General features: G+C 60.0%; 1 protein-coding gene across 1 annotated transcript; it reads right to left on the bottom strand.

Moving 5' to 3' along the window:
• Positions 1-1,059: 1,059 nt before the first annotated feature.
• Positions 1,060-22,711, bottom strand: PADI6 (peptidyl arginine deiminase 6). The gene is made up of 16 exons (XM_043573885.1): positions 22,543-22,711; positions 21,639-21,822; positions 19,760-19,832; positions 17,114-17,181; positions 16,537-16,651; positions 15,391-15,516; positions 11,000-11,178; positions 10,635-10,738; positions 7,321-7,432; positions 6,116-6,223; positions 5,747-5,901; positions 4,959-5,115; positions 4,717-4,840; positions 3,606-3,676; positions 2,354-2,515; positions 1,060-1,511 (listed from the first exon to the last, which is right to left on the bottom strand). Exons 1-16 carry the CDS (start codon positions 22,632-22,634, stop codon positions 1,266-1,268), a joined length of 2,076 nt encoding a protein of 691 aa, XP_043429820.1. The 5' UTR covers positions 22,635-22,711; the 3' UTR covers positions 1,060-1,265.
• Between the last annotated feature and the right edge of the window lie 1,806 nt (positions 22,712-24,517).

Raw genomic sequence — 24,517 nt, 5'->3', positions numbered from 1 at the left:
TTTTGGCTTTCGTGCTTCTTTTTCGGACACAGCAGCTCCGTTTTTCTCTGCTCCCTGCAGGTGCAGCCCCAAGGCTGAGGCGTGCATGAGAAAGATGGGCTTCAGGGGAGGTCGGGGTCGAAGGGGAGCAGAGCTCCCCACTCTCCCTGGAAACCCGTGCCCTTCAGGGAGGGGTCCGCCCTGCACTTGCCCGACTCAACAATGGCATTTGTATCGGCCCCGCTCGAGCGTTGGGGAGGAGAGACCGGGCGTGGAAAGCACCGGAACAGTGGTAGGTTTCATAGACCAAGAAACACGTGTTCTCCTTTCCCACCACCTGTGGGAGCCTGAGCCCTAGTGTCCCACAAACCCTGGTTGAAAACGTGCCCCTCCGGGCCCCACGTGGGCCCCTGGCTGGCAGCCAAGTGTCCACCAGGGGGCACTGAGGAGCCAGGCAGGTCTGCAGAAGCCCCAGGCACCTCCTGGTGTGCCCAGGCTGATCCTGTGTCCTGAGAGCGGCACCCCCAACACACACACACGCACACACATACAGGCATTGCCCCCTTTCCAGTGGAGCTTCCCCTCAGCACGAGGAGGGGCAGAGCGGGAGCAGCAGTGGTTGGTAAAGCAAACGCTCCTCTGAGGTTTAATAGCATCTTTGTGCCATCAACCCAGGGGGCTTTGGAGGCCAGGGTAGGCATTTTCTGTCTCCCAGACACTTCAGGCGTCATGGGAGGTCCCCCAGGCCTGCCCCTGCTGTAGCCTGTCCCTCAGGCCCCAGCGATCCCCGCTGAAGCCAGCTGCCCACAAGGCCCAATCCCTCCCCACACCCCACAGCTCACGGCTCAAGCAGGTAGATTAGCTGGTCTGAGAAAACTCCCACTAGTTTGCGTCCGGCCCTGGCCCACTGCAGAGACAGGGATGGGGGAGAAGGGGCGGGGAGAAGGGGCGGGGAGGAGGGAGAGGGCAGCCTTGTCCCTGCCCCCCCCCCCCCCCCCCCCCCGCCCCAGGTGGGAGAGCCTGCCCCAGGAGTCCCTTCGCTGTTACCCCTTCCTCAAAACAAGGCAGCTGCTGCCAAAATGCATTCAGAACAGCTCGAACTTTAATGGGTTCTCAGCTCAAGACCGTTTTCTGAGGGGTTCAGGCTGGCAGTGTTGGCCATCGCTCTGGATACTGAGGGACAGGGTGAACTGGTAAGGAAGGGGTGCAGTACCTCCCAAAGAGGCAGGGGATCCTAACGCTGGTGAACGGTAATGGGCCGTTCCTGCTGGGGCAGGGCTGGCACGCTAGGCCTGGGGCTCCGGTACCATCCTCCACCATTTGAAGGCAAAGGGCACCCGGCGGATGTTGGCACAGGCACAGAAGTCCCCGACTTCAGTCAGGTAGCAGTCAAAGTCATCAATGAAGGTGCACTTGAAGCCCAGGGGCTCTAGCAACTGGCAGATCTTTTTTTCCAGGCAGCAGGTACCCTTGATCTGGGGCCCAAAAGGCTTGGGGATGCCCAGATTTTTGCCCATCACCATCATCTGCAGCTGTCAGGATGGACAAGGCCTGGGTAGGGTGTCAGAGCCATGGAAGAAAGCCCCACCCCCACCCCCATGCAGGGGGAAACGCAGCTGCCTCTGTGGTCAGGGCTAGACCTCCAGCAGCCCACACAGGGCACCTCACTATAGGCTCTGCCCCCTGCAGACATCACCAATCACCCTCCGCAAAATCCAACTCCCCTTTGCCTAACCCTCCTAGGGCCCAGCCGTGTTTCGGCGAAACCGAAATCCTGGCTAACCAAGGCCTGCCTCTGCAAACCTCCCCGGTTCCTTCCTCTGTTGTATTTCTCTTACACCGGGCGTGAGGTCTCCTTCACACCGTAGTCTTGGTGCCTCTCCTGGAATGCCCTCCCCGACCACCTCTGGCGGTTGACTTCTGTCCACTTCTCATTTCCTCAATCGCAGCCTCTTTTCCCCAAAGGCACTCCCCCCACCTTCACCCCTGCCTGCTCCCAGGAGCCCTGTGTCATGCCCAGAGGGCCACACTGATGTGGTGAAATTAAAAGCTACCCGTGTGTGACTGATGAATGCAGGGCCCGTGTCCCTGAGACTTGAGGGGGGGCGGGGGACACAACTCCCTTCTTCCAAGTTTGGGGGACGAGCCCAGGGCCTGGCCTATAGTCACTGCTTAGCCAGTCACCCGGTCTGGGACCTGCGCACGTCAGGGGCGTTCCCTACCTGAGGAGGGGGAGAGGAGCTCCCACCTCCCTTCCTCTCAGGCACCACTGTCTGCCGTGCCCGTGCCTCTGGTCCAGCACCACGGACGTCAGGAGACCAGCCAGAGCGGGCGGAACGGACCCCCTCCCCAGCCCACCCCTGACGCTCCTCACCAGGTCAGGGAAGTATGGCCTCGCGAAGAACTTCCCCGTCTGCTGGTCGGAGGGGACGTTCGTCAGCTGCTCCAGGCAGAAGAGCTGTGGGATGTCGATGATGTCCCTCTCGGCCAGGCCCAGCTCCTTCTTCACGATGTCACGGTTCAGGTTAATGCACTTCTGCGGGTCGGCAGAGGGCAGTTCGTGGGGAATTGAGGAGCCCGGGGTATTGGCCTGATGGCCGCCATCTTGTCTTCATCGCTCACCCTGTGCTGGGAGCCTTTCGTGGCCTGCCCGCCCTCTGATAACCGTGCACACGGTTCCCTTTCTGAGGGGCGGTGGGGCTCAGAGGAAAGGCCAGGATCCAACGGCTGGGCTGGGCTGGGCTGGGCTGGGCTGGACAGCCACCGGTCCTAATTCTGTAGCATGAAGGCCAAAGGGCCTACAGTCCTGGCCAGAGTGGAGGCTCCGGGCAAGGTCAGGCGAAGAGGAAGTCCTGCCTTGGCAGGAACCCTGCTTCTTCCTTAAGGGATGGGAGCAGTTGTGCTGCCCCCGTCCTTGGGGGCACTTCCTCTCTCTGACCACCTGTTTCCCAGGTCTAGGCATAGGGTTCGTGACCTCCACCCTCAGGATAGGAGTCCCCAGGGCTGAGATGCGGTTCCCACCCCGCTGTACCAAGAGGCCTTCCCTGTTTAGCAAAGGTCGGCCCCTGTCGCATGAAGGCTCAGAATACCCCCCCACTAGGAGCCGTGAGGAGCCAGTGGGCAACGCTGTTTGGGCTGATCCTGTGACCTTGGGCAAGCCCGTGGCCTCCCCCAGGCCTCTGCTTCCCCCCCCAGACAGTTGGATGATCTCTTCTGGGAAACTCTTCTCCCCACAGCCAGGGGTTCACACCTTGAGACCCGAGGTGCTGAGTGACCCAGAACAGCGCTCATGGGCCACTTGAAGCATGGAGATGGCCCTCAGTCCAAATCTCTTGAATTTGGAGCTAAGTTCTTAGGGGATTCGGGGATGGGGTCTCCTTCATTTTCTGGTCAGACACGGGGCAACTTGAGTGGCAGACAGAACAGGCCTTGGGATCAAATCCAGTCCCCCAACTCATGGCTTAGGTTTGCACCTGGCCTCTTATGCCTCACTCTCCTCAGTTGCTCAGTGATCTCCGGGATCATAGTGTCTTTCTTGATGCTTGGGCTAGAGTAGCTGCTCAGTTAGGACCTGGTCTACCTCCCCCCGCTTTTTGGGGAGGGGCCTTCACACCCTTGGCCCGTACCTCCACATATTCGTTCTGCTTTCTCATGTTTTCATCAGCTAGAAGTTGATGGATGGTATTGGCCTCCCTCCCTGTAGGAAAAAGGAGCGGGTGGGCAGGCTGTAGGCCAGGGAACGATGCCTTCAGGGACAGGCCGACCCCCCGGGCCCAGCTATCTGGGTACATCGTTGCCCCGGTGACCATGACAGATGGCCTGGCCAGTCTCCGAAGACCAATCTAAGGCCACATGTCCCGTCTGGGGACTGACATCAGGTCACTGCCACCAGCCCCTCGGGCCCTGGGGAGGCAGCCGGAGCAGGTGAGCAGGTGACTTGAGCCCCCACTCACCCCTCACCCGGGCAGCTCCATGCATCACTTGGCCTGAACAACCCATGACCTTGACCAGATTATTTACTCTGCGCCCCCACGGCTTTGTCTTTAGGAAAGGGATGCCCAGTTCCAGTCCCCAGCTGAGGGAACACAAAGTCATTGCATGTGGTGTGTGATTCGTGGTTCACCCTCCCCGGATGTCACCTTCTAGAAGTGCTTCTAGGACCGTGTGATTCCTGGGCCCCACCCAAAGGTTGATTCACCAGATCTGGGCGGGGGAGGGCGGAGCTGAAATTTTGCATTTCTAGAACGAGTTCCCCCCGTGACACTAAAGCTGCACTTAGGGTAGCAAAGGTCTAGAGAACCTCCCAGCAACCCCCTCTCCGGGTTCCCTCAGCATTTAGAACAGAAATGCTGTGCACCAGTGACGCTATCTCTGTCCACTGAGGTTTTCCACAGGGGTGACCAGGGGACCCCTGGACTCCCAACGCCCAGGCACCTAACTCCACATTCCCTGAGTGGATCCAGACAGGAGCGTTGGTAGCGCCTGGTTTTGCCTCCCCCCCGTCCCCCAGAGCCCTCTTTGCATATACTCCAGCCACCCCTCAGCCACCTTAGGACCTCTGCCTGCCTGGTCTGTATGCCCCAAGACAGAACCAGATGTCCCGTGGTACAGGTTAGGCTTTTACGCTTTCCTGAGGCTCTTTGAAGCAGGAGGAACAGAGGAAAACCAGCCCTCTGGGAAGGACCCCTGGGAGAGAAGGAGCTGGCCTCTGCCCCAGTGCCAAGGGGCTCTCCTTACCGTTGGAGAGGAGCTGATCCTCTCTGACCTCCTCAAACAGAGTCACGTCTCCATAGCCCTCTCTCTGTTTCTCCTCAAACAGCCTGTAGCAGGAGCTGGGGCTGGCCAGGAGCAGCCGGAAGCCCTGGAAAGAGAACTAGGGTCAGATACGAGCTAGCTTCCTCTCCAGAAGCTTCCAAGGGGCTTTAAAAGGTGGGAGGCCCCCCTCTCCACCCCTACCCCCACTCCCACCCCCACCAGACCTTTTCGCCCTCACTCTTGTCCTGTGTGGGGATAAAGCACATGAACTCGTCTATGTGGCCGACCATCAGCCAATCCGAGAAGAGCTCCACCGGGGCCTGGACTCGCTGGGCGTAGAGGAAGTCCCGGAGGGCCTTACTCATGTCTCGGCCCTCCTTGCTGAGGGGAAGACGGAAGGAACGGCCCCTGAGCCAACGTGGTGTGGATTAGGCCACCACCTACTCCCCTTGGGCTATGGTAGTTGCTCAGTGAGGACCTGGTCTACATCCCCCCCCACCCCACTTTTGGGGGAGGGGCCTTCACACCCTTGGCCCATACCTCTACATGGTCATTCTGCTTTCTCAGGTTCTCATCAGCCATCAGGCTCCCCTTCTGCTAACTGGCTGCTCTAACCATTGGGCTCAAGTGACCGGTCCATAAACAATGGGCTAAGAATCTCTTACTCCGGCCCAACTCAGGACCGACGCCAGAGGTTTCAAGCTCGAGAAATTCTGACCCCTGGGACACAAGCATCTCCTGGATGTCGATTAACGGCCACCAAGAAGTCCACACATCTTGTGGGAGGAAGCTCCTAGAGGTCACTAGGCCAACCAAATTCAGCATCCTTCTAATTTAAACCCTGGAGTCAAAAGGATGAAGTTTGTCTGCCTTTTCTACCCGGGGTCTCCTAGGACAACCAAAGGCTCAAAAGTCCTTTCTGGGCAGTGTTACGAATGTCCCCGAGCAGATGATCTGCCGAGTCGTGTGGAAGTTCCCTGCCAAGAGGCCACCGCCTGGCCTCGTGCCTCACCTGGGGTAAAAGCAGCTGCCAATGAGGATCCTGCCTAGGGGGTATTCTATCCCTCCCACCTTGACCGGCGGGGACACCATCAGGTTCCCAATGGAATCCATGCTGGCCACCCTGTGGTCCTGGGTGCACTGGATCACGTAACCGACCCCTGGGCTCTGGAAGGAGACCCAGTGGGGCAGGGGTGTTAGGAAGGACGGGCTTTAGGCCCCAGTCTTGCCCCTAATCCAGACTTCCGGGTAGGTTCCCACCTCCCCGCCCCTTCCCCAGGAGGCCACTTGGGACCTCCCCCTCGGCATCGCATCACTTCCCGGCAGCCGCCAGGTCCGACAGGTGGGACCGAGTTCAGATCAGCCAAACTGAGCCCCACACCAGTGAGTATTTCATGGGGAAGTCTTCCAGCGTGAGGGCCCGAGGGGTGTCGAGGACAAAGGAGAGCGTCTTGTGGGGAGCCTGGGTGTAACAGAAGGCCATCTCGTCCTGGAGGAGACGGGAAAAGGAGTTGAGTTCTCCCTGCTCCCTCGGCCAGTTTTCCTGCCTGTGTTATTGGCCCGCCAATCACAATGCTTCCTGCACCCAGGCCACCTCTAAGAAGGGGCACAACGGGAACCCCTTCCACCCACTCCTGCTTGGCCCTCGACACCCAGCTCAGGCATCCCCTTCTCTGGGGCTGGCCCAGACCCGTTCTCCTACTCGTCACGTTTAAAGCCAGAGTCACCTCAGATCCCTCCTCCCACCTTCCGCACCCCGTCCACGAACAAGCCTCGTTTCATGTCGTGGGGACGGGGCAGGGTGGGGGGGGGAGCTCCTCTCTGGCACCCGTCAGGGGAAACCGCCACGTTCTTGTCCCCAAGCCCTGCAGCCAGTTCTCTTTGATTCTTGCCCCTTCCTAAGACCAGTTCTGTATTTCTCAGCCAGAAGGGACTTTTCAAAACCTAAATCAGAACACTTCACTCTCGATGCCCTCCCATCTCATTGTGAACTTGTTTCTACCCCTTAACCTTGGCTTTAAAAAAAAGGTCCCTAATATAGGATCTGGCTCTTCCCTACCTCGGACCTTGTCGCTTTGATCCAGCCCCCACCCCCGCCACCCCAGCCCTTCTGTTCTCCAAACCCTCCAAGTACATGTCCACGTTCGGACCTTCACATCAGCTGTGCCTCTGCCCAAAGAGCCCTGATGTCTAATCTAGCACCTACCCCCAATCTTTGTCTGGCCAGCTCAGTTTCCTGAATTTGAAGATTTTCCCGACTGTCTAGAGACTCCCTATGGCATCATCTTCACAAGACTTAGAGAGTCCTGTGTCCTTGCTAGAGCCGGGCACGATCTGGCCCATTCTGCTTTATCTCCAGCACTCGGATCGAGCCTAGGGTCATCACTCAGCTGCTCGTGGGGAGCAGAGCGCCGGACCTCGGGGTCCTGCCAGGTCGAGCTGGACGCTGAAGCGGGGAGCCCTGCTCTAACCGCCAACATGTGAACGTGCCAGACCCGTTAGCACCTGGGTGTTCTGTGGTCTCGAACATGTGCTTTCTCGAATGGGAAGAGAGTGGGTTGCCCCGGGGGGGGGGGCGGGGTTTACCTGGAGCCACCTGCCCAGGCGATTGGGGTCCTCGTAGACAGATGCCACTTGGCTGTTACTCTTCTCGCTCAGCTCCATCACTGTGTTCACAAAACCTTGGACCTGCAGCTCTCTGCCACGGGAGAGAAGCCAACCCTGGGGGATGCCTTCAAGACTCCGTCACGGCCTCGCTGCCCCAGGGCCGGGGGTGGGGCACCTCTTTCTGGTCAGAAGAGAGGACGCCTCCGGCCACAAGGTGAGCAGAGCAGCCCTCTCCTGCCTCCTGGAGCACCAGCCGGTGCTTACTGCACGTCTCGTTTAGCAGCACTCGGCGCATGGTGGAGTCAGGTCAGAAACTGCCAGCGTTGGTCCCTGCTCTGGTTCCCTAGGACCCTGCTTTGTCCCTGCCCTGCAGTCACACCCCGCGCGTGCCTTCGACCCCTGCCCCAGGCTCTCTCACCTCAGTCTACCCAGAGGAGGCTGGATTTTTCTCCCAAGAAGCCAAGCAGCTCAGCGCCCCCTTGGGAGGGCCAACAAGGTGGTCACATTAGCATGGCGGGTGGGGGTGGGGGTAGACCCTGGGGTCTTAGCGCTGTCGTGCACAGCAGCAGGCTTACGGGACCATGAAGTTCCTCGTTGGAGATGCCCAGTGAGGTCTGAGGCACGCATTAAGACCACTCATTTTATAGACAGATCCTCAGGAGTTGAACACCAGCAAGGTCATACTGTCAGAACTGGACCAGAGTCTCAATTCTGACGCTTCCCAAGCCCAAGACTTGCTTTGTTCTTCCATGCTCCCCAAGAACTGATTTCTTAGGTCAACACAGACAAGGCTGCAGGGAGCTCAGAAGCCCGACGGGCGCCCCTGGCAAGGCCCGGAACAGTCTGCGGATGCGTGCTGGGGGGAGGAGGTGTAATCGCAGGCCGGCGGCTAAGCTGGATCACGCTGTGCCTGCATACCTCCTCCGTGGGAGAGTCCTAGGAGACCAGGCTTTCAGCAGATGCCTCTTATGTAGTGAACGTCAATCTCCAAAGACAAAGTAGAAGGGTCTGGGGTCTGGGGCCTGGGGGTCTGTCGTCAGCAAAATTCCTTAAGCTCTTCCTTTTTTATTCTGAAGGGCATTCCTCTGGAGAGCCCTACTCCGTGGAAGCACCCCCACCCCCACAGAAGGGCTATCTGCTATCCCCCCCGGGCACAGAGGAGGTAGAGATCCCCCTCGCCATGAGGTATCGCACTGGGGCACGTGTACCACCTCCAAGATCTCACTCCGGCATCCGCCAGGTTTTGCCGCCTCCATTTCCGGCTCACCCTCGCCGGGACCTCTGGTCCTCAGCGGCTGTCTGAGGTTCTTGACCTTTCTCCTCCGTTGGCTTGGAGTCTAGGATCGTCGTCATTAAACCCTCGCCCCTGTGCTTGGGGCTGACTCTCGCAGCAGAACCCCACCCCCCAACCCCCCCCCAGTTAGCCCAGTTCCGTATTTCTTCTTCCCTAGAACTCCAGTCACTGAAGACAGCTGGAGCAAAGCCCCTGGTGACAACCTAACCTGGTCCTTAGCACCGGACGGCCATCCTAGGACATCCCCAGTCCCTTTGGTCTGTTCTCCCTCCTGGAGCTGCGGGCGAGCGGTCCTTGTACCAGACCTGTGGACACGTCCTGCCGGCTTGGTTCCTGGAGCTGCCTTTTCCCTCCTGGTAGACCCTTCTCTGCTGGATCATTCCATCCGTATTGCTCTTGGTTTCCCACCTTAAAAAAAAATGGCCTTCCCTTGCCCCTCCCCCCCCCTTCTTGCTTTCCCCGTTCAGACCATTTCCTTTGGAGTTTTGCTAAGTCCTCCCTTCCCGGTGTCCTTCAGTCCTTCCGCACCCACCGTTCAGGGGTTCTTGCTGCACAGCAGGTGCCCTGCCTCTTGCCAAACCCGATGGCGTCTCCTCTCTTCCTCTTGGGGTTTCACCCGGTATCCCCGCCTCCCTTAACGCCTGGGTCTCCACCCTCCGGGCTTTTAATCGAGCTTCTCTTCCTTCTCGGTTGCCTTTGCTAGATTCTTGTCCAGAGCGAAGTGTTCGATCCGTCCAGAGCTCACTGCTCAGCCAGCTCTCCTGTGCGCACTTGCTCCTCAGCTGGGCGTGGCCAGTCCCGTGGCTTTGAACATCCTCCACCTGCCAGGTCCGCCCGGACTGGTCTCGAGCTTCCAAGACGGTCCCTTGAGCTCCAGAAGCTTAGAAACTCAACAGGTGCCTCCAGGTTCAAGTCACCTGAACCAAAGCACCCATTCCACCCCATGTCACAGCAAGGACGCCACCATTCATCTTACTGCAGACCCCAAACTCATGGCACAGTCTCCTTTCTCTGTAGCCTGTGCATCAGCTAACCTGGTCGGGGCAGGGATGGGGTGGGATGGGGTGGGATGGGGTGGGATGGGGAGGTCTACCTTCAGTACCCCCCTGAGTCAACCACTGTGCTCCCACCCGCTGGCCTGAGCCACTGCTGTGTCCTATGTCCGGCCTGTGCCATTGCAGTGGCTGTACTCGTCCCTGCCTTCTGCTGGGACCCCTGGTTTTCCATATGGCCGGAGCGATTGTACACACAGGACCGTCGATGGTTTCCCATCCGTTTTGCCAGACGGGGTCGTTGGCCCCCTTCTCCCTGTCCTGGCTTCCCCATGGTCAGGCGCGGCCCTCTGCAGGCCAATGAGCACACGAGAAGCGGGTCAGGAGACTTCCAGGCCTCAGCAGCGACAAGTGGCAGCTTTGCCTGGGCTTTGTCTCTTCTGCTCTCCTAGAGGATGGAGCTCGGAAGTGCCCGGCAGGCGGGGGAAGGGGCCACCGCAAGACTGAACGGAGCTGGGGCCCCTGAGAAACCGCGAGCACGCTGTTGCCCTCGTACCCGTGGGCATCCAGGTGGGAGAAAGTGGACTTCAAACCACCGCATTTGGGGGGGTCTGTCACAGCCCACGAGGCCCTGCTGCCTTGACCGGGTCCTCTCCTACCTGCTCTCTCCCGGCCCTCCAGGTCCCCTGGCTGTCCCCGGAGCACACGCCTGTCCTTACCTCTCTGCGTCCTTCACCCTGCTTGCCAACCCAGGACACCACCTGAAGTCGTGCCACTGTCTCCCCAGGACGGGGGAAGGACGGTCACATCCACTGCTCTAGCATCACGCGCATTTAAACGGGAATTTGGTAGGACCGTCCTGGGGAGAGGACTGGGCAGTTCAGGCAGAAGGATCTCACTTGGCCGGGGAGAAGTCTCTAGTCCTTTTTACCCCCCTCCGCACGCAGACACAGAAAAGAGTACCACTTACGGCAAGGACAGGACACAGGCACCCAAGGGCCTCTTACCTGCACAGGTAGACCTCTAGAGGCATCTGCGTGCTGGGAACGAAGACGCAAGGGGCCACCCGGAATACCACGGTGTCTCTGTATACCAGGGTCTCTGGAATGGACTGAAACATCCGACACGGTCCCGTCGGTGACCTTGTTCGGCATCCACCCTCCCCCAGCACCCCTGCAGGCCGCCAGCCGCCCAGCTCAACCCGCCTCCGGCCCTCACCCGTCCCCCGCTGCTTTCTCCCAAAGGCGGCAGGAAACCCGCGCCCTCCCTTGCCGAGCCTGGCCCTCCCCTGTCCCTGCCCACCTTGAGGGAGGTCTACCTTCCCCCATAGTCCCCGGTGCGGGGGCTGCTGGTCTACACCGGGGGGACGTACCGGGTCTGGAGATTCTTGCACCAGGGAGACGGAGTAGGAAATCAGGCCCGAGAAGTCGGCAGACGGGAATTCCGCAGCTTCGACGTAGAAGGTTTCCTTCAGGTGCTTCTCGAGGGGGGCAAAGGTGTAGGTGTGCTGGCCAGGCCCCAGCAGTACCTCAAAGGTGCTCGAGCTGTCTTCTGAGGAGGAGAGAAGGGACAGGCCAGCTGCTGACGTAGCCTAGTGCCGGTCTTCACATCCGACGGTCAGGGTACCGGCTCGTTCCTCTGGTCGGAGGGACAAGGCGCTCCCAGCCCCAGGAGAACGGGAGCCGAGCCGGCTTTTCTGTGCCCGCAGTTCTGGCGACCGTGCAGGAGGTCGCAAACGAGCATTTGTTCGCGAACGAGGGCCCCCCAGACGCTGCTCTCAAAGCCCTGTCACACCTCGAGGGCTGGGGCTCAGAGGAGGACGGCTGTCTTCAAGGTGCTCGGTCCAGGGTAAAGGCTCACGGGAGGTGGTTCTCCCCTTTGACCCCCTTCGGGGAAGATATCCTAAAAAGCCTTAAAGGGGCAAAGGTGAGCCTGGCAGCCTCGTCTGCAAAGTCGGACGCTGCTTAAGTGAGCGCTAGGAAGGCGTCCGTGAGAACGGCCTGTTGGCTGGCCTCCGAGGGTTTCCTGAGAAGCCAAGGAAAGTTCCCATCAGCGGTGTGGAGCCCACCTCCTCCCGGCTTCTCAGGTTGTGAAATAAGCCACGCACGGAAGAGAGAGAGAGAGAGAGAGAAGTTGACCGCACCCTGTGGTTGTCTCTGGTTAACTCGATCCCCGATCTGTACAGCAGGTGCCGGCTGCCTTGGCCTCCGGTTCCAACGTGCCAGCAGAGGGCCGCTGCGGCCACTGCCATCCCCCGGGGCACAGGCACGGCTCCGGCTCACCGGCCTCTCGCTCTGGGTCACGGCACTGCCGTGGCCTGCGTAGGGGCCGTGCTCCTCCAGACGCGGCCCAGCTACTGGTAGGTCTGCAAGAAAACCTTACGGGCACTGACCGCAGCCGCCGGCCCCGGGTGCTCCGGCTTCTCCTGCCGCCGGCCACTTACGAGCTGTGCCGGCCGGACAGCTCGGCTGGGAACGCTCCCGGGGACCCCTGCCTCTCTGGTCCGCCCGAAGGCTCCTTGGCTGGCCTGGAGCCAGGCCTGGAGGCGGCCAGCCTAGACAGGGTGGGTGGGACCCCCGAAGCTGCCCAGCACAGCCCTTTTGACTGGATGCAGAGGTTCACAGCTGGTGCGCTCGAGCCCCACGGGGTTCCCAACCGCACACACCGGATTGTTCCGGCCACCACGTGGCACCCGACAGCCGCCTCTGCGGGCCCGGCCCCTCCTGCTGCACCAGGGCCCTGGGCTCCCCATGGCCGCTGCACCCAAAGGGGACTCCCCACGGAGTGCTGGAGCGAGAGGGTCCACCCTAGGTGCCCGTGGACGCCCACGCACCCTCCTACCCTTTGAGGCAGGTGCTGTGACCGCCACCCTTGTGAGCTGGGTGAGGAGGGAGAAAAGGTGCCTCACGACCCAGACAGGTGCCTTCCTGCCCTGTTCCCATTCCGTTCTCCGCTCCACTACCCTTGACCTCAAGCCACCGCCCCCCCCCCGCCCCAGCCCCTGCTTGGCCTCTGGCTGTCTACCCCCAGCAGGCTTCGAGAGCAGGGAGCGAACACGTCCTTCCAGAGCGAGAGCCCCAGCACGCAGAGTCAACGCTGATCTGAGCTGTGCTTGCTCTGTCTTCCATGTACCACGGGGTCTGTTCTTCGAACCTTCCAGCCCATTTCTTCATCCCACAAGAATCCTCGTCCCGTGGAAGGACACGCTCGCAGATGAGGCCCTCCGGCTCCTTCCTTTCCACGCCCAACTGCCCCCCTCAGCCTCCTCCGTGGACTATTTTAAGCACAGACTCGTCGCCACCACTATAGTGGCCATGGCTGGTCACACCCTAGACCAGCCCATCCAGCCAGTCTGCTCTCTCCTTTGACCTCACTTGCAAGGGGCCAAGGCTCTGTGCCGCCCCAGATGCCAGTCTCCACGCTCACGGCCCGGACATCACCTCCACACAGCTCGTTGGCACCTTCCTGTCTTTTTAGCTCACCTAGACCCTGACCTCTGCAATCCTTCAACCCAGCCCCCACCCTGCCTACCGCCGATTCCTCTTTTCAACCCCCCCCACACACATTCCGGGAACCATGGCTAAACCCACTCCCTTGCACACGCCATCCGCTCCCACACCAAGACCTCAACTCTGGTTAAGCCAGATCCATCAAGCTCTCTTGGGGGCGCCTCGGTGACTCCGTCGGTTAAGCACCTGACTCTCGATTCCTGTGTCTCCCTCTCTCTGCCCCTCCCTCTGCTTGCACTCTTCTCGTGCTCAAAAATAAAGAGAAAAATAAAGCTCTCTTGCATCCACGCAGCCAGAGGAGCCACCATGCTGAAAAGACCCCCCACTGGGAGAGGACCAAACCTGAGTCACCCTGGACACTACCCACTAGACACTGGTGTCCCCCTCCCGTCCAGGAGGGCTCCCGATTCTCATAGTCTCATCCTTAGATGCGCTCCCTCCCCTCCGCTGGGTCAGTGCTACCCCGCACGGGTGTGCCGCGTTCTACGGTCTTCAGACATCCCCCCACCCCAGCCTCCCAGGCACTGCTTCCACAAGGTCCCCTTTATGGCGGAGTCCGCGGCCGTAGACCCACGGCCTGCCCACTTTGCCGTGGCTCCTGGCCCCACGGCTCTTAGCAGATCGCGAATGACGGTCGTTTTGAAAACAGATTTTTTGTACCATTGATTTGATCAGCGACACCATCAACCATGGTGGATCATGGCCCCCATGCAAGGCTTCCTTCCCTTGGTTTCTAGAACTTCAGCTCTGGCTGTTGATTTTCTCCAGAAGTTCCTCCTCGGACTCCTTTGCTCTAGCGTATAGAGAGCTGTGGTTCTCCCACTGGAGCCTGCTGCAGAATCCCCTAAGGGTTTGTGAAAACGCCACATGCTGGGTACCCCTGCCCGGTAGGTTTTAAATGCATTTTTAAAAAACTGAGCTCCACTCCCAGGGTGGGGCTCAGACTCGCAACCCCGCAATCACGAGTCACACGCTCCACTGACTGAGCCAGCCTCGCGCCCGGTTCCCCTGGATTCGTGAATGCTTTAAAAACAAAACAAAACGCCTTCATCTCTCCCCCCGACCTGGGGCTCCAACGCCTGACCACAAGATCGAGGGTCGTATGCTATACCGACCTGGCCAGCCAGGTGTCCTTCGACAACCAAACAGAAACTTCAGTAAGACCCTGACAGCCTGACACAGGGGATGGAGTCCATCTCCTCGGGCTAGACAGATCACTGCCTCCGTCATCCACACGCGGCGGGCAGCCCCGGGCAGAGCAGTCCTCATGGCCCAAACCAGGCTTACACCCACGGGTCTACGGCTCACTCCCAGCCCACGTGGGGAAGGACCGCGTACAACCGACGTGGGCGGCCTTTCCTGGCCACTCCCACGCCACTTCCAAGTTCAGCTGCGGTCTACAGAAGAGACGGAGCAGAAGACCGCGCCAGGGCCCCTGCGCGCAGGGGAGGAAGCGGCCGAGACCTGCTCTCCAGAGCCGGACGCCGAGGGATGCACGTTGTACGGAGAGCAGAGCCCTGCCCGGTCGCCCAGCCGAGCGAAACTTGGCTTTAAGAGAAGGAAACACACCGGTACAGGCCTCCAGAAGCAGCGTTAAACCTCAGCTTGAGGAAGCTGGAGGTACGGAATGCCAAACCGGTGTAGGTAGACCAGAAGGCTGGTTTGTTCTAGGAGGTCCTGCTAGAGGTGGATGTGTCCCCTTTCTAAGCAACAGCCTGTGTGCCTTTACCTATAGGACAGGGATGTGCCACCCACCTTCCAGGCTGCAAGGGCTCCAGCTGGGCGGGGTGGGGCGTGGTGCCTGGGGTGAACATGCTAGCACATGCTACTCTGCTCCTTGGGCTCTGAGTTCTGGAAACTTCATACGGTGGGCTCTTGGAAGAGGAGGGAAGACAGACTCTTCCGGAAGAAGTAGCTGGGGGAAGAGCTTATCTGATCTGAGGACATGAGGCCCGTACGCATTGCTCCCCTCCAGCTGTGGAAACCCCATGGGGTGGGCACTATCGTCACCCCTACTGGGGGAAGGTGGCTTGGGGGCCACGTGGGTGACTCACCCACGTGTACAGACTTAGTCTTTGGAAGTGGCAGCCAGAGAGTCCCCGGGACACATGTGTGGCCACACCAGGCCCCGACCAGCAGCCCTGGGTCCCAGCAGCCCTGGGTCCCAGCAGCCCTGCTGGGAGCGACGTGGCTGCGGCTGCCCCCAGCACGATGGAGGCATGGGCGAAGCCAGAGCTGGTGCCAGAACACTCACTTTGGGGCCGGTAGACTCTTGCCTTCTCTGCCTCTTCCTTGGAAGTGTGGAGAACCAGCCGGTATTTCTTTAAAGTGCAGCTGGGCCCTTGAACATTCAGGGTCATCTGGGACAGACTCTTGATCTCTGGGCAAAAAGACAAAGTAAAAGGTGGAGGGGCCTCTGCAGGCCAGCGCTCCAGAGGTGGAGGGAGGCGCGGTAAGGCCCGCGGTTGGGGCTTGTGGATCGGAGCGCTGGGGACCTCGGGGCTCCCGCTCTGGCCCGGGCCTGCCGTAGGTCTCGGCTACCTGCTCCCCGCGTGGCCACAGGCAACCGGCCAGCCTTGGGGTCCGCTTTGAGTTAGGACAGCACTCACCCCACGCGGTTGGGGGGAGTGCACGGCCCCCGCAAACACCAAGAATAGGGCCTGGCACGGCCAGTTCCGTGTGGGTTCCCCTCCAGCCTTGGTGAGAACCAGGGCACCCCTTTATACCGCCAAGACCTAGAACGTTGGCCCCGACCTCAGGTGAGGACCAGACCCAAGACTGCTTTTGTGTAAGGCAGGCAGGGATCCGGCCCCAGGTCACGAGAGGGTTTTTAGGGAGATGCTCGCATACCCCTCGTGTGTGTTCACTTAGACTCAACTACTTCGTGAAGCCATTTTACAGATAGGGAGAATGAGACCAGGGAAGCTAACACGCTCAAGTCTGTGGCCAGGAAATAGCAGTTTGTTATCCAGTATCAGGACCCACGGGGCCAGGTGGCCTCTTTCTTCCTCGCTACAAACTTCAAGCCTCTGGCAAGTCAAGACTAGGCACAGGGCGTCTGGGTGGCTCAGTTAAGCGTCCTGCTTGGGCTCAGGTCACGATCTCCTGGTTCGTGAGTTCAAGCCCCGTGTCGGGCTCTACGTGGATGTCTCAGGGCCTGGAGCCTGTTACAGATTCTGTGTCTCCCTCTCTCTCTCTCTCTGCCCCTTCCCTGCTTGTGCCCTCGCTCTCAAGAACAAACATTAAAAGAGAGACAGACAGACACGGTTTAGGCTCAGAGGGGGACCTCAACCTAGAATCTGCGTTTGCTGAGGGCTGTGGCAATGAAACCCCAGGGAAAGCTGGGTGCCATGAAGCAAAGGTGGCAGGGGTCCCAGGACAGCGAGAGGCCAGTTCTTACCCTCGGGAAAGAACACCTTCGTGGTCTTCTTATCCATGCTCTGGCCCTTGTCGGTAGGGCTGCAGTTCACAAGCAGGATGGCGCCCCAGCCACTGGGTCCCCAGACCCAGTTTTTCTGCAAACGTAACAGGAATGCTGATTCAGGAGGAAGCCGGGTAAATCCTGCTTCCCAGACATGCCCCCCACACATCAGGAGCAGAGCCAAGACTTTCTCCAGGGGGACAGGGACCTCTTTGCCAACGCAAGTGCCTAATAGGAGAGGGTGAGGTCAGGGGAGTGAGTCGAGAGGGAGGGAGGAAGCTGGATGTGGGTCACAGCTCCCTGCCTGGTCTCAGTGCCAGGGGAGCAGGGATACAGGCAAACGAGAGGAGACCCGTCCCGTGCAGAGGGGCCGGTCCCAGGTAACCGCACAACCAGGCTAGGATGGGGGGCCAGCGTCCCCAGACGTTTTCGTTTTGGGGGCAGAGCTAGAAATGGACGGGATCAGCTCTGACTATATTGCAGGAACGGGACTTCAGAGGCATTAGGAAATCCAGAGAGAGTCTGGGGGCCCACGCCCTTCCCCCGGCAGCCTCACCTTAGCCTGCTTGTCACTGGCCACCTCGACTTGCCCGCTGCGGTAGATGTCCACGTCTAGGGAGACCACTGAAACGAGAGGGAAGTTCACCACCACCCCCTAGACCTGCCGGATGGAGCCTCGAGGCGGTAGGTGATCCCAGCGCTGCCTGAAGCTGGCGCCAGGGGTCAGGGATGCCCCACCTTCCGGGCATGCCGCCAGCTTCGAAGAAGAAAGCTCCTCAGAGGCCGACCGCCTCCCGTGAGCAAGCCTGGAGAGGACCGGTATCTGGGCGTCTCCCCCAACCTCCCGGCAACCCCCAGAACGATTCCACCCTGGTCCTGATGCGATCTCACACCACTTGGCCTCTACCCAGGTGACGCCTACCTAGAGGGCCCGCTCTCCAGCCTTCTGGAAAGCTCTTGACACTCTCAGACTTAGGAAAGGCTCCATACGTGGCGATTCCAAGCCTCTCAGAACTTAAAGATCCAGGCTCTGCCCAAAGATCACCACCGAGGCTCGTACAGTTTCTGCGTTCTCCACCTTGTACGCCTCCCGCCACACACTGGCCACCGTGTGCCTTTACCCTGGCTGTTTTTATTCATAGCTCCCATCTGATGTGCTAGGTCCCGACCGGAACGTCAGGGCCACGAAAACAGACCACGATGGCCGCATACACTTAGCGCCTGGTATGGATGCTCAGGGACCAGACACTATGAACCTCGTCATCTTCAGTCTTAGGGAAGAGCGTGTGAGCGTGTGCATACACAACTACCCCCCCCCCCCCGCCCCAACAAGGGGTGAAGACGGAAGTAAAAGGCACATCCTGCCCGATGGTAGAAATGCCATAGGAAACGGGAGCAGGTGGAGGGATAGGCTTTAGTTTTAGGTCATCAGAGGAGTCTCCCAAATTGAAACGTGAACAGAGGCCTGAAGGAGGCATAAAAGTGATCAGTGTCCATATTTAGGGAAAAGCAATTAGAAGAGGAAGTGCCAAGTGGCAAGGTCAAAAGTCAAGCGGCCAGGGTGCTCTGGGCACCCACAAGACCTGGGTGGGAGGGAGGCCAGCTCTGACCCGGGTATGCAGAAGCAACAGAAGGCTTTGATCCACGGAGACCTTATCAGATAGCCTTCCGGAGACGCACCGCTCTGGGGGCCAGGTCAGGAGTGGACCTGTAGAATGGCAAGGATGAGGCAGGGAACCCACGCAGGGACCCAAGCAAGAGGGGGGTGGCTTGGACCAGCCAACAACATCCAAGTGGCCTGTGGCCGGATTCCAGCCAGCTTTGAGGAAACGGCAGCAAGGTACGGGGATTGACGTGGGCACAGGGGAGAAGGAAGGGGGACATCCAGGGTTGGGGCCTGACCAGCTAGAAGCACGGACCACGGTCCACGGTGATGGGAAGACCGTCAGCAAGGTAGGCACTGGAGGGAGAGAGAACGAGTTGAGTTGGGGTCCTCCCACTCCGCCATCTTCCCCGGAAGTAGAATCAGTTCCATTTGGGGTAGATTAAGTTGGAGACCTTGGTTAGACACTCAGGAAGGAACACTGGGTCAGCAGATACAGGGGTCAAGTTGGCGGGAGATGCCTGGCCGGAGGAGTTTGGGGGGGGGGGGGGAGTCCTGACCGCAGAGCCACGTGACCTGCTGCCTGAGCCTGAGGCACTCCCACCAGGCTGGGGTGGGCGGCTGGGTGATAAAGGATCCAGCAAACAGGACCCGAGAAGGAACAGCCGGCTGGGTAGGAAGGAAACAGAGGGCAGGGTCCCCGAAAAGGTTTCAAGTACAAAGTGTCAAAGGGTAACCGGTTGTATTAAGGCTGCTGTCAGGTCAAGGCAGGGGAAGACAGAGCAGACTATTGGGCTTAGTGAAGCAGAGGTCGTTCAGGTCCTTCCTAAGGGCAGTGGGGGGGTCGGACTTGACAAAGACAGACAGGGGGTGCAGAGTTAGGGGAGTGGAGCTCGAAGAGGACACAGAATCAGATCTCAGAGAGCACAGGTTAGTTACATCTTGTTTCTTAAGGAGAATAGGCATCACAGCCTGCTCCCATTAAATGAATGGATGGGATGGGCGGGGCGCCTGGGTGGCTCAGTCGGTGAAGCATCCGACTTCAGCTCAGGTCATGACCTTGAGGTTCAGGAGTTCGAGCCCCACGTCGGGCTCTGTGCCGACAGCTCAGAGCCTGGAGCCTGCTTTGGATTCTGGGTCTCCCTCTTTCTTCGCCCCTCCCCTGCTGGTGCTCAGTCTCTCCCTCTCTCTCACAAATAGATATTTAAAAAAAAAAAAAGGGGGGGGGGTAGCATAGCTTGTTCTGGAATGATCCAGAAGAGTGGAGAAAGGGGAGTGGCTTCCTATGGCAGCAAGTTGCTGAAGGAAGGTTCTGAATGAGAGGGGGAAGGATCGAATGTGAGCATTAACCAATCACCAGACCTACCACCAGTGGTACCTGGGGAGGTGGGAGGCAGGCGCCGGCCACGAGTAGGTATGGAAAACGAGGAAGCCCAGGGAAACCCCCAGGTCTGCTCTCCGAGAACGAGGTCAGCAGTGACTGAGCTCTGAGGGACCGTGCGAACAGGCATGTCGAGTGAACCCCTCCAGGACCCACGGGAGACACCTTGTTGCCGGGAGAGCCCCGCTGCTCCCTGTCTGGGGTGGGAACATACTCACCAATGCCAGTGAGGCAGAGCACAGCCGTGGCCACTGGGACTTCCCCATCAGGCAGATAGTAGGAGACCAGAACCTGTGGAGACAGCAGCCAGAACCCACGGGAGGGGAGGGGACAGGAACAGGACTTCGGCTAAGTACCCAAGTCCAGCCACTCGACTTTGCTCTCCTTACAGCTTCTGACATCTGGGAGCTGGGGCAGGGTCACGGTCCCGTCTAAAACCTGCCACGACCCCACCAGGCACTTCCACACGGCGGCCCCACCACACCCCATGCAGGTGGGCTCTACCCCAAGGTCAGAGAGACCAAGGCACTCGGCCCTACATCGCTCCACTAAGAAGGGGCAGCACAAGGTTGAAGTTCCAGGCAACCTGGCTCCAGAGGTCAAGATTTAGGGGATACTCCCCGTCCTCCCCACTTTCCACCCACATGCCTAGTAGCAGTGGGCCAGCATCCCCCAACCGTCAAACTATTCACTCAAAAGGAAGCAGGACACCCAGGGTGGGGACTGGAATCGGAACTTGGTCTTTCCCACGTCCTGCACCAGACTGTTTCCGGGGGGGCCTTTCTACTTTAGACAAAGACCTGCCCTTTGGCCACCGGTGGCCTGGGCCACAGAGCTTCGTGACAAACCAGAGAACGAACCAGTAGCTGGGGCCATGCTTTCGTGCCTGTGACCCATCACCTGTTCCCAAATGGAAATTTAGGTCCTCCAAGGTCTAGCGTCTCCCCAGCGGGCCACTCCTGATGGTTCTGGAGGCTGAGCCCCGGGCAGAGAACGCTTCTCAGGTCCTCCGGGCTCAGCCAGGATAGATCGCGGCCCTGGAGGTCACCTGTGAGCCATGCTGCGCTCAAGCATGCCACCTGCTTCCTAGGGAGTCGCCAGCCCTGGGCACAGAGCACGGAAGCGGGTGTGTACCACCCTCCTGTCATCTGTCAATTACCAGCGGACCACTCCAGCAGGTTCTGCTGGCCAAGCGCCCTAGTCCTGAGCGGGCCTCACCTGTGTTCTCACCCTCACCTCACATTGGAGTCACTTGGAGGGAACTGTGACCCACAGAAGCCAGGGGCTCTCCCCAGAGGCTGACTTAATTGGCAGGGGGTGTGGTCTGGGTGGGGTTTCCAATCACCCTGCAGTGCCATCAGCTGCCGTCCCAGACCCACGGCCAGTGCCAAATCTGTGAGGAGCCTGCCCTACAAGGAACTGATCCCCCCCCCACCTGACACCACTGGGGCATTAGGGAGACAGCACGCCCAGGAGAAAGAGCACGGTCTTGGGCTCACATTCTAGATCTGCCCCACTCGGGTTCTGTCATGTAGGTCGAGAGCAGTCCTTCTGTGCCTCAGTTTCCTCGTGTGGAAGGGGGGGGCAGGCCGACCTCTCGAAACGTGATTCAAGATACCCATTACACATCATGCACTTAACACACATTAGCTCTTACGTTCCACTAAGATCTGCACACCCAGAAGAGCAGCCTTAGCCAGAAAGCCCATCTGAGTTTTGCTGCTAGAACCTTTGAGCCGGACTTTAAAAGCAGCTAGCTGGGAAGCTAGCCGGGTGTCTGGTCAGGAGCACACAGGGTGGAGACAGACGTGCTTGAGCTTGAATCCCGGTTCTGCGGGTCACTGGCTTGGGCAGGGTGCTTCCTCACACCCAGTGAGTCTGTTTGCCTGTCTGTATAATGGGGTCACCGAGGGCCCACCTCGCAGGTTTGGCACAGGCATCGAATGTCATGCCGAACACCTGCACTGCGTTTGTCACGGACTCCGGGCCCAGGAAACACCAGCTTTCAGGAGGGAGACCCCCGGTGGGGGGGGGGGGGCTGTGTCAGCTCCCTCCCCTGGGAGATTCCCCTCCCCCGCCTCCCACCCCCAGACTTACCTTGTCACCATCGGGGGCAGAGCTGGGGGAGATCATGTTCACCAGGACATCCATGGGATCAGACAGAGGCCACCGGGTCGTGGCCGTCTCCTCCTTGGTCATTAACGGGGACGTGTTGTGGATGTCAACCAAGACCCCCGGAGAGCCACTGATGGTAAATGACTTGCATTTCTCCGGGGCACACCTGCTGGGCCCGACCAGGAGACAGACTCTAGGGCATAAGAACCTCAGGGGACGGCCCCTCACCCTCTCTCTCCTTAGGGCACCTTTGTGGTCCTCACACAACTTCAGCCCCACTCCCACCGCCCCCCACTGCAAGGAGCCCTGTTCTCCCTCCCACGGAGGCTCTAGTCTGGATCCCACCCTCCCACGGAGGCTCCAGAAGTTACCAAAGCTGCATCTTATTTATAAACCCATGGAGGGAGGAGCGGCTTAAGCTGGAAGGGATCCCTACAGGGGAAGAAACATGACCTAGTCCTGGGGATGGGGTGGGGAGGCCACCCCTAACTAAGTCACCGCCCCCAACTAAGGCTCCAGTTCACAGGAGCCCCCTCACTCAATCCTTATGGCCTCCTGGAGAGCCAGCCCCACCCCTGTTTCACGGGCAAGAGGACAGAAGAGGCAAGGTGTTTGTTTCGCTAAGGTCCCACAGCCCACACGGGGCAGACGCAGGAATGGGGTCAGAACCCCGCAGCGTCAGGACCGGGGGGGCCCTTCGACACCCACACCTGGCTCCCTGAGATGAGGCAGGACCCGAAGACGCAGGGAAGGGAGGTGACCCCCGACCCCCACGCAGCCTAGGGCCAACCCCAGCGTGGGACGGGGTGGGCGGGGAGCGGGGGGGGGGGGGGGGGGCAGGCACCAGCCTCCCTGCTCAGACCCACCCCCAGAGCCAGTTCCTCACCCACTGAGATCCAAGCAGATGTCCACACCCAGCACACAGAGGGCATGGACGGGGCCATCCAGGGACAGGTGGACGAGGCTCTGGAAGGACATGCCAAAGGCCTCCAAGGTGGCCGCCCGTTCGACAACCCTCCCTCAACACAGCGGCCTCAGATAACCCCGGGGTCTCCCCCCACCCCCTGCCCTCCCCTCTTAAGGGCTCAGGGCCTCTCCGGCCCACCCCCTCCCCCCCACCCCTGCCTTGTTAAGGCTTCAGCAGCTGCCCAGGTGTGACTGATTTGCTCCACTGGGACTTGCCGATGGGGGGTGGGGGTGGGGTGGGGTCTGAGCCCCGTCAGGCAGCCAGTTCCCACAGATCCAGGGCATCTGCGGCTGGCTGCTCAGGTCTCTGGCCTTCAGCTGGGAGCAAGGGGGGCGCTGGGAGGCTGGCGTGGGGTGTGGGGGGGGTGGGCAGGCTGGCAGCGCGTGGCGACATCGCCCGGCTCTGGGGCCTCTCGGGCGTGTGTCTGTCCTGGCAAACGAGGAGCGGAGCCTGGCCAAGCGCTGGACCAGCGTTTCCCAGGCCACACGCTGGTTGCAAAAATGATCGGGGGAGGCTTGTTAACGTTCTAGATGCCTGGGCCCGGCAGGTCTGGGGTGCGGCCCATCCCCAGGTGGTGAGGGGGCGGCGGCGGCAGGGGGGGGCGGCGCTCCTTGTCCACAGCGGTGTCAGCCGCTCCCAGAGGGAACACAGCGAGGGCCTGGATCGCACGCGCGAGTGGAGGGGCCCCTGTGGAGCCCAGGTCGCCAGCCGCTCTCCATCTTCCCTGAGCTCACTGGACAAAGAGCTCCTCCCCCGGCCCAAGGGACTCACCAGCTGACGTGAAAGTTGTGTGTTCGTTCCACGTTTGACGTTTCATGTTACGGGTTATTTTTTTTTTTAACATTTATTTTTGAGACAGAGAGAGACAGAGCATGAACAGGGGAGGGTCAGAGAGAGGGAGACACAGAATCTGAAACAGACTCCGGGCTCTGAGCCGTCAGCACAGAGCCCGACGCGGGGCTCGAACTCACGGACCGCGAGATCATGACCTGAGCCGAAGTCGGCTGCTTAACCAACTGAGCCACCCAGGTGCCCCTGTTACGGGTTATTCTTAAACAGCTACCTCGTTCACACGGGCCCGAGTTCAAAGAGGCTTGCAACAGAGGGTGCCTCCTGCGCGGGACCAAGCGCACATGTGTCCGTATCCTCCCCCTCCCTCTTATTTTTATGTAAACGGCAGTGGGTGCTCCGCAGGGTCCGTATCCCGCTGTTTGCACTGGATGGTGGAACTCGGAGGGAAGCGCTTCCTAGCAGCACGTGAAAAGCATCCTCACCCTTGCTCGTGGCTCCGTAGTACTCCGAGCAGGGCCACACCGTTCTCTGCAGACGTATTTGGGTTCGGGCTTTTGCCCTGACGCACAACACTGTGATGCGTGACCCGTGTGTCACAGCCCAGGGGGCGCAGGCCGGGTCCTGAGTGGAGACTGCTCGGTCAGCCAGGCTTGTTAGATTCAGGACTGAGAAGGAGAAACCTCCCTCTTTGGAAGCCGGAAGCTTGCAGCGTAGCTCTCAGGGGTGGCTTTGTTTAGGGGGGCTCTCGGAGGCAGCGGGTGGGCCAGGAAGACCCCCCCAAGGCTCTTCTGGTTGGGCTGAAAGCGGCAAAGTTAAACAGGCAGGGTGTGCGCGGCCCGTGTATGCACTCACCCCCACCCACGCACCTCCCCGCCCGTCTGCTCACACACACACGCTGGCCGGGAGGGGGGCTGGAGGGAGGGGGTGGTCGGACGAGGGAGGGGTCGCTGAGGGCTGGGCTCTGGGTTCTGGAGCCAGACAGCCTGGGAGCTCTGCCCTCCTCGCTGCCCTGGGGTAGCCCAGCCTTGTGCGGGGGTTCTGAGCACCGTGAGGACGAGCGCTCCCGGCCTGGAGGATGGAGACCCCTCTGGGCATGGAAGGG

The sequence above is a fragment of the Prionailurus bengalensis genome, chromosome C1, assembly GCF_016509475.1.
Source record: "Prionailurus bengalensis isolate Pbe53 chromosome C1, Fcat_Pben_1.1_paternal_pri, whole genome shotgun sequence".
NCBI classification, from domain to species: domain Eukaryota; kingdom Metazoa; phylum Chordata; class Mammalia; order Carnivora; family Felidae; genus Prionailurus; species Prionailurus bengalensis.
Note: the sequence above shows the minus strand (reverse complement) of the source record. Positions and strands in the feature narration are given on the sequence as shown.

Bases quoted from the DNA above. Each gene is read 5' to 3' on its own strand.
- PADI6 (XM_043573885.1), bottom strand. From the start codon at position 22,634: ATGTCCTTCCAGAGCCTCGTCCACCTGTCCCTGGATGGCCCCGTCCAT. The intron at 3,677-4,716 runs GTAAGGAGAGCC...TTTTTCCTACAG, and splicing joins GGATCAGCTCCTCTCCAACG to GGAGGGAGGCCAATACCATC. The intron at 1,512-2,353 runs GTGAGGAGCGTC...CCATCCTGACAG, and splicing joins GGCCATACTTCCCTGACCTG to CTGCAGATGATGGTGATGGG.